This window comes from Euprymna scolopes, chromosome 43, assembly GCF_053919585.1.
Source record: "Euprymna scolopes isolate OS-2025 chromosome 43, ASM5391958v1, whole genome shotgun sequence".
Taxonomy (NCBI): Eukaryota; Metazoa; Mollusca; class Cephalopoda; order Sepiida; family Sepiolidae; genus Euprymna; species Euprymna scolopes.
Window position 1 is genome coordinate 61,187,611 of NC_136524.1, and position 15,581 is coordinate 61,203,191.

The window sequence follows — 15,581 nt, forward strand, 5'->3', positions numbered from 1 at the left end:
CCAAGGGGATATGGTGGGCAATGCAAAAGGTGAGTGCAGAGGAGTGGCTCATCCGTCTTGCAGTAGATTGTGAATGGATAAAACTTACAATGTCAAAGTTGGAGTTCACCAAGTTCACACGACGGTTCTAGAGTTACTGTCAAGCAAGTTTTGGTCGAGCTGTCCACTGAAGTTATCCTACGTTGCTGATTGCAGAGATCTTAAACAGCTATAAGATAAACTGGAGATATGGTAAGACGGTCTGAGAATATGAAATGAATGTGGTATTATGATGACCGAGAATTTTAGCCATGAAAATGTTAGACAAATATTAGGTACAGTGATAAGGATAACCATAGACCCCCAATTTTGAATGGCCTTGTGCTTAATTTGTTTTGATAAATCTAACTTTTTTTTTTAAATTAATAAATTTTTCAGAGGTTTATGGCTGAACATATCTACAGTAGTGTATGACTCTGGACTAAAATCCCTAAGTGGTTCTGATTGGTTTCTTTGTTCTGTATGCCAGAAGTGTGTTAGATGCAGTATGATGTACCTTGCACCTACTAGGATGGGGGCGGGCGGTATTGCTATTTTTTTTTTAAATAACCCCACCACCCAAATATAAACAGCAATACCCCCCCCACTCCACTCCCACAAGCTCTTAACTCTTTATTATTTAGTAGCCTGGATGCCTAGCGTTGCCCAGGCATTTAGAGGTGGGGGAACAACAGGGTAGAGAGAGGTGTTAAAAAAAAAAAAAAAGTGGTAGTAATGCGGAGGAGGAAAAAAATTGGAATCGGAATCATACTTGGTATCGGAATCGTTAATCAACATTTTCCTGGAATCGAAAAAAATTAGGAATCATCCCAACACTAGTAGTAACGCGGAGGAGGAAAAAAAAGGTTAAAAAAAAAAAAAAAAGTGGTTAAACTTGTGTTGTTCTTTCCTGCCATCATAATATAACAAGTACTACAACTTCACCGATCTACCCAGTTGTTTTTTTTTGTTTACAAAAGAGTCATCACTTATCAAGGCCCAGAGGCCACTCCAGGATAAGGGTTAATAAGGCACAATGTTGTAATAAATGTTAGTAGTGAAAATTTGGTAAATTGGATTACTTAAGGGGAACGGCTCATCAAGAACTTGTTTACATTGGACTTGAAGATGACCATATTATATTCAGCTGGAAAGCAGGTAAAAGGAAGAGAGTTCCACAGGCATGCAGTTCTAAGAAAGAAACTTTGTTCATGGAATCTACGTTTAGGTTTAGGCACAGATAAAGAGTGGGGGAAATTATTGATAGTGTTTTCAGCTAGACGAGTGTTTCTTGTGAATGTTTGGCAAGGGAGGACCATAGATTGTAGCTCAGACGAGCACTTGCCATGAAAATAACGATAAAGCAGAGACAGGCTCGCAATGTCTCTTCTGTGAGATAGAGGTTGCAGGGAAGAGAAAAGGGATTCCCCCACTAGTCTATGAAGTCTGTTTTATCATATTATGAATACAGGCAGGAAAGAACCAGACAAACAATATAAATTAAATTTTAAGCGATTGATTGCTCAATCGTTTATTTTAAAAATAAACTTAAGAAAAGCAAAATAAGATAAAGTGTTTGTTCTTCAGTTCAACAACGGTTTGTTCCTGCTGTTAATGTTATTCATTTTAGGATAATCTTTATCAGCGATTCGCGTCTTTCTTTGTTGATGAAATATGTTATTCTTTGTGCTGGGTAGTTTTGATAACAATCTCGGAGGATTAGTTTGTTTTTTCAATAGGAAACATTAAGGGAAGCAACTTAGATTTGTCATCTACTTGTTATTGAAAATGTAGTTCCTCTCACGTTTAGATGGAATGTTCATTCAGCTGTGCATCATGGTTTGTTGATCCTAACATGGTACAGATTTGTCTGCCAGTCAACGATATCAACTTTGTCTGCAGCTGTCTCTTCTCTCGTGCAAGCTGTCACGTCTCCTGGTGTACGTAACAGCAGCATCTAGTAGATGGATTTTTTTATCCTTAGTCTGAACATTTGACTAGTGGTCTAGTGTGGAAGTCAGAATTGGCCGGTGGTAGACTGGTGAAGTTGTAGTACTGCTCATCTTTTGGTGTTAGTCGATACCCGTGGTTAAACTGGCCAGGGTTAAAGTTGGTTGCTCTCCTTTGTCTTGGAGCTGGGTTCTCAACTGACAGAGGTTCATGCAGCATGTGCCGGGCTCTATTGAGCCAATTTCCTGGTTCAGCTTAGCTCATCTCTATTTAAACAAATTTAGCAGGTGCCTGGCTCCCATGGCAAGCCTCTTCTGATTAGTCAAAGTTGGATTTTGACAGCCAATCCCAATCAAACTGCTGGAAATTAACCAGAGTTGAGTATTTTGATATTTTGTAAACTGTAAATATTGTTTTTAACTGCTGCTGCTATTATTTGTGATGGTTAGGGCTTGTATTATAATTTTTTTTTCATAAATCTAAATGAAATCTCGCACTCAACTTCGTAATAAAGTTAACACCAAAGTCTACCTAGATGTGCTGAAGAGTGTGGTGATCCCCTGGTGCAATTAGGTGGCTGCTGGAAGGCCCTAGGTGTGGCAGCAGGACTCAGCGCCAGCCCACAAATCGAAAGAGATCCAGGAGTGGCTTCAGGAGGAATGCTACAACTTTGTACCATTATCCTACTGGCCCTACCTCCAACCTGAACCCACTGGACTACTTTGTTTAGTCATACACTGAGAACATCACCAACATGACCTCCCATAACACTAAAGCCAGCGTGATCACTGAGCTCCCGCAAGTGCTTGTGAAAAGGCTTGCTCCCAGTTCTGGACCCATATTGAGGCGGTGATTGAGGCTGAAAGTGGCTACATTGAATAGATGTCAGCTTTACTACATAGTCAAGTTACATGTATTGATTTTTTCAATAAAAGTTTTAAAATAAAGTTGTAGTGTTGTTTTCTTTAGGGTGACAACTTTATCATTCCACCCTGTATTCAAGACACCTTGTATTTTTAAACATTTAGCTTAAAACATAATTTTACAAAGATATTAGATCGCTTTATAAATAATTTATATTTCATATATTATTATTATAGAACAATAAAACATGTAAAAATATTTTATATAGCAATGAAACATGTAAAAATGTTTTATATAGCAATAAAACATGTAAAAATGTTTTATATAGCAATAAAACATGTAAAAATGTTTTATATAGCAATAAAACATGTAAAAGTGTTTTATATAGCAATGAAACATGTAAAAAATGTTTTATATAACAATGAAACATGTAAAAAATGTTTTATATAGCAATGAAACATGTACAAAATGTTTTATATAGCAATGAAACATGTAAAAATGTTTCACAAAATTAAAAAGATACCTTATGATTATCCGGAAGACAAACAAGTTGTCCATTCTGATCCATAAATGTTGGATTCTTGTCTAAATGGATTTTATTTTTTGGCATCAGTAAAGGAGTGGTTATTCGGATTGCTCCATGTTGACGGAATATTTTGCTCATTATGTCAATAACATTTTGCTGCAGCAAAATAAATCTCACATTGCAAGGCTAAAAAATAAATAATAATTACAATTAAAATGATAATGAGATTCAGAGAGAATGAAAAAAAATCAAAGAGGAATAGTACGATATGGATCTTAATTGAAATGGTATACAGAATATTGCAACCCGGAGGAAACATTTCAGAGAAATCTACAGTCATTATCAACAATAATGATAAACAGCCATGAAAGTATGTAATTAAATAATGTTAATAATGTTAATAATAATAATGTATATAATAATGATAATAATAATGTTAATAATAATGATGATAATAATGTTAATAATAATAATGATGATAATAATAATGTTAATAATAATAATGATAATAATAATGATAATGATAATAATGTTAATAATAATAATGATAATAATGATAATAATGTTAATAATGATGATGATAATAATGTTAATAATGATGATGATAATAATGTTAATAATGATGATGATAATAATGTTAATAATAATAATAATGTTAATAATAATAATAATAATAATAATAATGTTAATAATAATAATGATGATAATAATGTTAATAATGATGATAATAATAATGTTAATAATGATAATAATGATAATAATAATGTTAATAATAATGAGATAATGTTAATAATAATGATGATGATAATTTTAATACTAATAATAATGATGATAATAATAATAATAATTCCTAACAGCAACAGTACTTGAAAATGAAAGTCACAAAATCCTATGTGACATGGATATACAAACTTACCCAAACAAGACGACCGGATGTCATACTATTTAACAAGAAGGAAAAGACCTGCTAAATTGTAGGTTTTGCTATTCCAGCAGATCACAGAGTGAAGATCAAGGAGATGGAGAAGCAGAGCTAATACACAGAACAGAGAAAGAATATGGAAGATGAAGAAAGTCAAGATAACACCACTAATAGTAGGAGCGCTAGGAACAATACTGAAAAAACTTTGAAAAGAGAATGGGAGAGATTGAAATCAGAGTGATGGCTGATACAATGGATAACAGCAATGAAAACTGTTGAAATATCAAGGAAAACCCTTGCTTGCGGAGACTAATATACATAAGCAACATGCACAAACTGGACACATGGAAACTGCTAAAGATGTAAAACACAAAGGAGCAGCACATGGAATCATGAAAAATGGAACTGTATATTTGTAAGTTAACCACCTCGATATGGGTGTGTGTGTGTGTGTGTGTGTGTGACAAAAAACCGATGCCACACCAAAGAAGTGAGGAGAGTCAAGGAGGATGGAAAGACTGAGGAGAGAAAGCACTAGCCAGACATCCGTTGGTTGAGTGCAAAGTGGACTGGGACCTTAGGGAGGCTTATTGTCACTCAAATTCCAGTAGAAGTCAATGATCACTGCCAATGAGAAATCAATGGGAAGCGGTTGTTGCGATAACGCAAATTCTTTTGCAAAGGTTATCAAAAGAGGTGGAGAGTACTGGAAATCTGGGGAGACCTGCCACTCAAACCCCTTGTTCTCAAGGAGCGATCTTTGCTGATGGCTTATGTGACAAATCCTAGTGAGTAAATAATCCCTATATATAATAAAAGAGGAACAGTTTTTCCCCTCTGGGCCAAAATACCATAGGTTTACAACAACAGATGCCACATACAAATTTCTTATGTCTAGCCTATTAGCCACTATCTTATGTAACTTTATAAAGACTTTTCTGACATATCCAGGTGTTTAAATAAAATCAGAGATTCTTTCCGAGGAGCTACACCAGCACTATCGTATTAACCTACAGAGGAAGCAGTCCCCATTTTTTCCCCCTATTTCTGAAGACCTCCTACTGATCTCCATAAACACCGTATGGATTTATAAGCATGGTATGGATATTGTGGTTACACCCTTAGTAACTGAATCATAAACTAATAGACCAAATGTTAAATTCTTGTCTGTCGATTTGAAAAATAATAAATCCTCCCTTATAATATTTTTGCCATTCTCATTGGCCTAGATCAAACCGATCCCTTATTCCAGATTATAATTGTTTTTACACAAGCAATAATGTCGCTACACATTCATGAGGATCTTTTGGTCAGCTATATATATATATTTTACTTGAAAATGGAATGTCACAAAATTAATTTTTCTTTTAAATAATCTATCTATATATCTATAAAAGTGAACGTGTCTGTGTGTCTGTCTGTGTACATTTCCCTATGCAATAACTCTGTCAATTTTTAGTCTACAGACATGAAATTCGATATACAGGGTACTGAGATTTGGTAAAATCTATGTGATTGGTTTTCGGCCAGAAATTTGGCTGTTACGGGGTCAAAGTTCAATGATTTGACCTTTGACAACTCTACCAAACTCCTCCGACAATTTTGGGTCTAAACACTTGAAATTTTAGATATAGGTTCCTTGGACATGGATCTAACTTAATAACTTTATTTGAGTCCAAAACAATAAATGTTAAGGGGGTCATAATAGGGGTCAAATTAAAAAAAATTAACCTTTTTTTTTTTTTGTTTTTTTTTTGTTTTTACTCAGCATACACCCCAAACATGCAGGCAACACCGGGCACCCATGCTAGTATACCTATAAAAGTGAAAGTGTGTGTGTGTCTGTGTGTGTGTCTCTCTCTCTCTCTCTGTACATTCCCTACGCAATAACTGTCAATTTTCAGCCTACAGACTCAAAATTTGATATACGGGGTATTGAGATTTGGGAAAATCTTTGTAATCCGTTTTTTCCTAGAAATTTGACTGTTAAGGGGTCAAAGTTCAATGAAAGTTCGACAATTTTGAATATAAACAATTGAAATTGTAGATATAGGTTACTTGGACATGGATCTAACTTAATAACTTGATTTGAGCCCAAAACAATAAATGTTAAGGGGTCATAATCAAGGTCAAAGTTTTAAAAAATGTGACCTCTGTGGTCTCTACCAAATTACTCAGACAATTTCTAGTCTAAACATTTGAAGTTTTACATAAAGGATATTCAGAGATAGGGTAAGCTTTTTAATCTGTTTGGGTCGAAAATTTTTAGTTACTAATATATAAAGGTATGTATGTATGTATGTTTGCATGTCTGCCTAAAACTTTCGACAGATTTTTACAGGATCAGTATCGTTTTGAAGTTCGACTGTTCAGACGACAAATATTGAAAAATTGGCTAAAAACATCTTCACCTTCAACTGACCACTTTTCTACAAGGGGGTGGGGGTCGCTTTTTTGCCAATATTTTTTAAAGTCATCCTCTTCTTTCGATTGCCTAGCCTTAATTTAAACCTATGTCACTTCCTGTTTGGCAGTGGCCGTAAGAGCAAAGACGTCAGGGTTTTTTTTCCCGTTCTTTTCCCTCTCTGCGGTACGGGTTCGAGCCTGCCTTCCTACTACCACTTTTCTTGTTTTTTTGGGGTTTTTTTTTTTGCTCAACATACACCTCCAAACACCCAGGCAACACTGGGCTGAAATGCTAGTATATAATAAATACTGACTTATGTGTTAGGTGGTCTAGTAATTAACATTGTAGCAAAGTTGAGGTGTTATGTGATAGTATAGATTACCCCTATCTTCCACAGTCAGGACTGCCGGGGTAGTTTAGCTAGGAGGTAAATGACAATATGAAAGCAACAGATCCATTGTACTACACAGATGAGTAATGCCATGACAGTTAACTTTCCAGGTGGCTAGATAGTGATGGAGAAAGTGGATCCAGGAAGGGGTAGGTGTGGCCAGTTTCCGGTAGTGGTCCGAGAGACATTCAAATTAGAAAGGATATAAACGAAGGACATTGAAACGCTGACTTTACTTACCTTGAAAACCTCCTCATCGAACATTATATCACAGACTTCATCATATTTTTGGTTAAAGAAAGATTCAACAGCATGTTTGTATGTTTTGCTTTGAGAATTGGCAATTACTGATGACAAGATATCGTTGACTTTGGCTTCTTCTATTTCAACAGGTGGAAGTAAACTCGACTGGAGCACTTCTTTGCTTGTGGGACGGCACTCTGGTTTGTGAATCAGCAGATTTTCAATAATCTCTCTCTGATTAAAATGAAAAAAAAAAAGAAGAAAAATACAAAAAATCAAAATGAATTTGATTCATGAGTTAAGGGGCCAGGTGTAGATTCAGTATACAAATTATGATAGCAGCTGAAAAGAACCAGTTTTGCATTACACATGGCATTCTATCCTATATACAATGAAAAGAACCACTGAAGGCCTCGTATTATTTGAATCATTAAGACTAATGCTTTCATCTTGAGTGTTATTCTTGCAAAAGTGTTGGCAAATGTAACCTTCGACCTTCTTCAGGAGTATCTGGTCAAACTCAGGGAATCTTTGTCAGATTTGGAAAACAGCATTCCTATGCTTGTTTTATAAGTACTTCAATGGAATATGCTCCAGCGAACCTGCTGCTCCTGCACTCCAACTAACCTGACAATCAGCTTTACTATGAATATTCCCAGGTGTCGTAGGGCTTTCTATTCTAATAGCTTTTTTTTCTCAAACTGCTGGCCTTTGGAATTCCCTCCTTGTTACCCTGACTGCCCCAACATGCGAAATTGTAAATGTAATGTGAACAAACATCTTGCTAGACAACTCCTTCTATAAAGTGTTCTCTATAAACCTGGCTCCTCATTTTGAGTAACCCCTTACACCTCCATGGCAATGTGTCTTGTTTAGGGTGAAATAAAGTAAAAAAAATACAAATTAAGATAAAAATATCCAGTTTTGAAGCGACCTCAGACAAATATTCAGACTATATGTAGATGTAAATAACACTTATGTCTCTTTGCACGGCTTGTTGCACTTTGCTATTTTTTTTTTTGCCAAATAAATTGGAGTTGATAATTGATTAGGAATTAACAAGGTCTATGAATAAAAATTATTATTAAAGTATTATTGGAGCCCTCACTATATGCTAATTCACCTAAAAAATAAATAAATAAATAAATAAAAAATACATGTGAATATCCTGGAAATTTTTATGTTGAAAATAAATTTTTAAAAAATATTTAAGACTTTAGAATAGGGGATAAAATTTGCATGTAAATATAACAGAAAATAACCCTTATCCCTGAGTTGTTATAACCCCTATCCCTGAGTGGCTTCCGGGCCTTAATAAGTGGTGATCACTGTGTAAAAAAAAAAAAAAAAAAAAAAAACGACTTCTAGATCAGATAATGTTTGTAAAGACCAAGTTTTATTCATATATTAAACATGAAAACAATGGTTTCGCAGATTATAAAGTGATTTTGACCATCGTATCACCTAAACCACTTCCATCCTTTTAGAAACCAGATTGATAAGCGTTTATTTAATAATTATCAGTTTTTCACAACAAAAATATTTTGTATTTTCATTTTTTTTTTAATGTAAATCGCTTCAGACAAGACATGAAGCAACTTGATGTAAGAAGCTAAAAATCAAACAACAAAAAAAAAAATACTTCAAGGTTAGAACTATCCAACAATAAGTGTTAAATGGATAAATACTGACACAGAAAATAGCAATTTTCCCTCTTTGTCAGAAAAAATAAATTTAAAAAAAAATATTGTTCACAGAATTTGAGGACTAAAGGACAAAGTAAATGAAGAGTTATGAGGCTGCCAAAAATAAACCGAATGGAATTTGAGGATTAATATGTGGTAAGTGTTTGAATTTAACTCTACAAATGTGCTCATCTGAGCTCCAATCTATGATCTTTCTTGCCAAACTTTCGCAAAAATCACTTGACCACCTACAACCACTATCAACAATTTCTCCCACTCTCTGTGTGTCTAAACCTAAATGCAACATGAACAAAGCTTCTTTCCTAGAACTGCCTGCCTGTGGAACACTGTTCCACTGGCCTGCTCCCTAGCTGTTTACAATATGGTAGCCTTCAAGTCCAATGTAAACAAGTTCTTGTTGAGCTGTCTCCTTATATAAGCCAAATTCTACCCAATTTACACCATTAACAATTACTAAACTAAAACTTACATTAAAAAAAAAAAAAAAAAAAAAAGGAATCACCTTATCAAGGCCAAGATAATAGTTAAAGAGTGTACAGTATTCAAAGGGACAATATCATAGTAATCAATAGAAGTGTAAATTTGGTAAATTCGATTACTTAACGGGAACGGCTCATCAAGAACTTGTTTACGTTGGACTTGAAGACGGCCATATTGTAGTCAGCTGGAAAGCAGCCAAACAGAAGAGAGTTCCACAGGTATGCAGTTCTAAGAAAGAAGCTTTGTTCATGGAATCTACGTTTAGGTTTAAGCACCGATAAAGAGTGGGGGAAATTATTGATAGTGTTTTCAGCTAGACGAGTGTTTCTAAATTTTTTTTTATTTCTTTTTAATTTTTTTATTCATTTGAAGATCTTCACAGTGAATATTAGTGGTGTTCCCTAAAATCTGAGCGACTATCCAGTACTCTCCACCTCGTCCAATAAATGTTGAAAATCATTTTGCATTATTGTAACAGCTGTTTACCATAGATTTCTCACTGATTTAGTTAGGGAATTAACTGAGTTTGTCAATTGATGTTGTCCCTGTTTCTTTAACTTTACCAACATGCAGAAATTTAAATGTAATGTAAACAAGCATCTCGCTGCTCAGCTCCCCACTTAGGATGCCAATGGAGGTAAGATTTCTAATTCATGGTCATTCCTTACATTTCAGTGGCAATATACCCTATTTGGGGTGAAGTAAAGGTTTAAAAAAACATTTCTTTTTAAACCATTATGTTCTCTTGTATAAATAATGTATTTGGGACCCTATGCCAGTAACTAGCAATTAAGTTAGCTAGAGTGAATTTTGGCAAGGATAACATTAGTATATATCAGGATAATCTGGTGATAAATGGAAGTGTACCCGTAGGCAGATGACGGGATTTGAAGCAGGACCAAACACGTCAATAATACTAAAAAAACAGATGCCAAACGATAGGAGTTAATGTCACGTGTTTGAGTGAGAGAACAAATGGTTTCTCGTTAGTTCTCTCCAGGAAATCGAGCTGTGCAAACGACAGTTGAATAATGCAAATAATTTAAGCGAATGTTATCTTGAGACTCTGTCCCTTGTTACTAGTGAAGGGACGATTCCAATATTTTTCCCCGATTCCGATACAATTACCGATTCCGATTCTTTATAAATCTCTAAATATTTAACTATAAAATTGTTATTTATTCCCAATTACCATAAAAAAAAAAAAAACATTAAATACGCAGATATTTTCTTACATGTAAAAATAAATACTTGAGGGGGATGGGATGATCTATAGATTTTAGCTTTAAAAATCAATAAATATTGATTATGATATCATTACTACCAGCAGTGAAAGCTTTTGTTTTAAACAAAATCAAATAAAAAATACAATTAAAGGAATTGTTTTTGGCATCAGAAAATAGGCATAGTTTTTTCCAATTCCGATACCCACAAAAGTTCCGATTTTTCTGATTCCCGATTAATCGTCCCAACACTACTTGTTACCCTTTCTTAAGACTGGTTAGTAACTATTAAGTAAATAATTAATTAGTTATGCGACCCTTTTCTCTCCATGTATAAATTCTCTCTCCAAATAAAACCTTTGAAAACTCAGCCATGTCTCCTTGCGTGATTCATGAATGAAAAAAGATTATCTTACCTATGTTAAAAAGACAATCATGACTACACACATCAAAAGATGATGAGAAGAAGCAACAATGAAAGAAAGACGAATGCATACAAGCAACTGCATGTATGTAATAAAGATTATTTGATTTATCCGGTTGTTTTCTTTTTTTTTCTTTCTTTATTACATTTTCACCCCAAAAAAGGCGCATTGCCACTTTGGTGTAGGGGGCTACTATCAGGGGCAGCAACTACTGGGGCACTATGTTGGGATTTGGGCAGCAAGATGTCGGTTCACGTTACACTTGAACTTCTGCATGTCAGTACAGTTAGGGAAGCAAGAACCTGGAATGGAATTCCAGAGTCTAGCGGTTCTGGGGAAGAAACTACTAGAGTAGAAAGATCTTCTACATCTAGGGATCTCTACTGTGTTGGGGTGGGATTTAGCTGCGTTGGGTTTGTTGAGGGTGTCTACGTCATGGGGGCACAAGTGTCTGCAGTTCGTCAGAGCATTCACCACTAAAATACTTGTAGAACAGGCAGAGGGATGCAACGTTTCGTCGATGGGACAAAGGCTGAAGCTTAGATGCCAGTTCAGGGCCTATCAGGTTGGCGACTCTTTTTTGAACCTTGTCTAGGAGCGAGAGACTAGTAGCAGATGCACCAGCCCAGATGTGACAACAATACTCCATACATGGGCGAATGGTGGCCTTATAGAGGTACATGTTTGATCGCTTATGAGCAAAAAAGCAACATACGCAATTAACGTTTGATACAAATATGTGCGATCCTAAATTGATTAAAATATAACAATAATCTATAATATAAATTTCACCTGTCTGTTTAAATGTATGTATGTTTGCATGTTTGTATGTTTGCCTAAAACTTCCGACAGAGGCAGCGGATTTTCACAAGATCAGTATCATCTTGAAGCTCGACACTTCGGACGACAAATATTGAAAAATTGGCTAAAAACATTAATTCCTTCACTCTCAACTGGGTACTTTTCTACAAGGAAGGGTCGATTTTTCACCAATATTTTTGAAAGTCATCCCCTCTTTTTGATTGACTAGCCTTAATTTAAAACACCACCATTTCCAGTTTGGCGATGAACTCAATGGCAAAGATGTCACATTTTATATTTCACGTTTTTTTCCTCCTTCGTGGTACGGGTTTTAGCCTGTCTGCCTACTACCACTTCTTTTTTTTTGGCTCAACACCCAGGCTAGTTTATAACTAAAAAAACAGATTTTCAAAACGAAAAAAAATAATTTAATTTAAACCTTTATTTTGTCTTGTATAAATAAATTTATGACTAAAAATTTTTACCTGGTTTGTAAATTCTTTGTTAAAATTATCTGGAAATATTATATTCTCGTTTCGTAGGTTCATTAATACTTGATGCCGTTCCATTCCCGTCTCCATTCGATGACACATTTCAAAGAACACAATACCAAGACTGTACATGTCAATTTTCTATGGGGAAAAAAAAAAAAAATTTGATTTTATTTCATGGAAAAAAATAATTAAGAATTACTTGAAACATTAATTTAAGATAATAAACATTTCATTCATAACTTTGTTGCAAATGCAGAACAAAATTTGTCTCATATATTCATATAGATAAACATTACAATTTGTTAATTTCAATACAAATTTAGTCATTGTTTGAATGCGACCATAAAGAAAAGAAAAGAAGGAAGAAATCAATTTGCCTTTTCAGTTGCAATTTAGAAATAAGATTGCAATTTGCTGAAAATGAAATCAATGCCTGTAAAGAAAGGACACAAATGCTAAATATTGTAAACCAGTATATTGTATATTGTATATTAAAATAAAAACAATAATTTATTTAAAAAAGAAAAAAAAGAAAAAGAAAAAAGAACACATAACAAAAAGTTAATTAATGCAGTAGTCTTGGTTAGGGGTCACAATATTAAGGTGAAAAAGTTCTGTGGTTCACTATAAGCGATTAAACTCTGTGTGTGCTCTTAAGAGCGGAAATGTCTGGCTTACATAGTGCCAGATGGATCCATAACAATTAATAAAATGTAATTTTTAAAACAAATATGCAAATTAGTTAACCTTGCATGAAGTTGCTTGCATACCCATAACTGAATAAAGTTCATTTTAATAGTTTTTAAATAGAAAAATGTAGGCTTTTAATATTAATGTCAGCACGAGAAAAAACTCAACTTGATATTTTTTAAATTAATAACTGCATTTCAGCTGTTAATGAAATAATTTTTAAATCATATATATATATATATATATATATATATATATATATATATATATGTATATAGATATGTGTGTGTGTGTGTATATATATATGTGTGTGTATATATATATATGTGTGTGTGTATATATATATGTGTGTGTGTGTGTATATATATATGTGTGTGTGTGTGTGTATATATGTGTGTGTGTGTATATATATATATGTGTGTGTATATATATGTATGTGTGTATATATATATATATGTGTGTGTGTATATATATATGTGTGTGTGTGTGTGTGTGTATATGTGTGTGTGTGTGTGTGTGTGTATATATATATATATGTGTGTGTGTGTGTGTATTAAAGTTTTTTTTCTGATAAAATACAAAAATAATTATCAAATAACTTTTTAAATATGGTCACTAAAACTAGATTGCAAGCTAGGTCTGGGCAGTCCTCAGAACTAGTGAGTTCCCCTAGGGCTTACCACCCAAGGAGGTCGGAGATGTCTCGACAGGGTCAAGCCGTTGTCATTAGTAATATAGAAGTAGGAACTCCTTCTTTCGAAGTGGCAAATGGGACTTGTTCGTCTGAAAAGAATTTTAAGGTTGCTCCTTGTGGAGCACCCTTATGTAAAATTTGTAATATTCTTATAACATCTAAAGAATATAAGTCAAATGTGACTAATAAAATTTATTATGTTATAAATTATTCTAAAGAAGATTTGTCACGTAGATCCCAAAATTTGGTCTACCTGTTGTCCTGTAAAAACTGTAATTTACAATACGTAGGAGAAACTGTAATACCTCTAAATAAACGCATGAATTTGCATAGGACTAGCACTAAAGGATGTATTCATGCTGTTAAACATTTTAAAGAAAAAATTAAAGATATCATTATTAATAAAATTTATGAGTCGTTCAATTATATAAGAAAATTGCTTAATCAAACAAAAAAGAAAGTTTTGAAGGAAATAGCATCTAAAATATTATTACAATATAAGAAGGACTATTTCATTCAATGGTATGAATATATCTAGATATAATTGACACTAAATTATATAAGCCACCAGTGAACGATATAAAAAAGAAACCTAAAAATGTAGTTTTGTATGAAAATAAAGGTTTTGATGATGTAAATTTACCTAAAATATTTAATAAACAAAAAACTATACAATTACTACCAAATGAGTTCCAGAAAAAAGATCAAAAACCAATAGTTACATATAAACTAGGGCCAACAATACGCAATAAGATTTTTAATTATAAGAAAACGGTAGAACATATAAATATAAAAGATAATAATATAAATATTCCAGAATGTGAATGTAATTCCTCTCCATTCTGTAATAATGAGATACAACATGTAATTACAGGAGATTTAAATATAGTAAATAATCCTAAATTAAGAAAACTACTTAGTAAGGGTCCAAATTATAGAGAACCTAAATGCCTAAATTACACTAAATGCGTTAAAGAAGTAACTAAAGCACTAGAAGGTTTTATTATGTCTATGGTAAAGAAATATAAATTAGCACAGTCTACGTTTGATGCATGGAAAAATAGTATACTTGAACGCGTAAATAAAAAGGTTAAACATATAAAACAATTTAAACACCTTAGAAAAACCAATCCTCTTTTAAAAAATTCAGAAATACGGGAGGAACTTAAAATACTTCAAGAGAAGTTTGTAATAGTTCCGATTGATAAAGCGGCAAACAATATAGCTTTTATATGTAAAAAATATTATATACAACGTTTATTGATAGAAGTAGGACTTATAGGAAACGATTCGGATACTTATAAAGTAAGTAATAGTAATTTAGATAGCATTATTTTGAATAATAGTATTATTAATGAAAAAGTAGGATTAAAGTTAGAAGATAAACACAAAAATCTTCCATGTATGTATTGGATACCTAAAATGCATAAAAGTCCAGTTGGTGCTAGATTTATTGTAGGTTCAAAGACGTGCATCACTAAACCTCTAAGTAAAGCTATATCTAAAATATTTAAATTAATTATAAATCAAATAAATAATTTTCACCTGAAAAGTAAATTCTATAGTAATATAAATCTATATTGGGTAGTAAATAATTCCTAACCAGTGAAAGAAAAATTAGATAAAATAAATTCCAGAATAAAAGCAAAATCTATAGCTACTTATGATTTTAGTACCCTATATACTAAAATTCCGCACGAAAAACTTATAAAAGAATTAAATGATACTGTAGATTTAGCTTTTCAAG

General features: G+C 33.3%; 1 protein-coding gene across 1 annotated transcript in view; it reads right to left on the reverse strand.

Moving 5' to 3' along the window:
• LOC145268362 (eIF-2-alpha kinase GCN2-like) overlaps positions 1–15,581 on the reverse strand; it is a 217,889-nt gene that overhangs the window by 76,457 nt on the left and 125,851 nt on the right. Inside the window, exons 16-18 of the mRNA XM_080123893.1 lie at positions 12,442–12,588; positions 7,319–7,555; positions 3,356–3,544 (exon numbers count right to left, since the gene is read on the reverse strand). Coding sequence (XP_079980019.1) covers positions 3,356–3,544; positions 7,319–7,555; positions 12,442–12,588 — 573 coding nt within the window. The remainder of the gene's footprint in view (positions 1–3,355; positions 3,545–7,318; positions 7,556–12,441; positions 12,589–15,581) is intronic.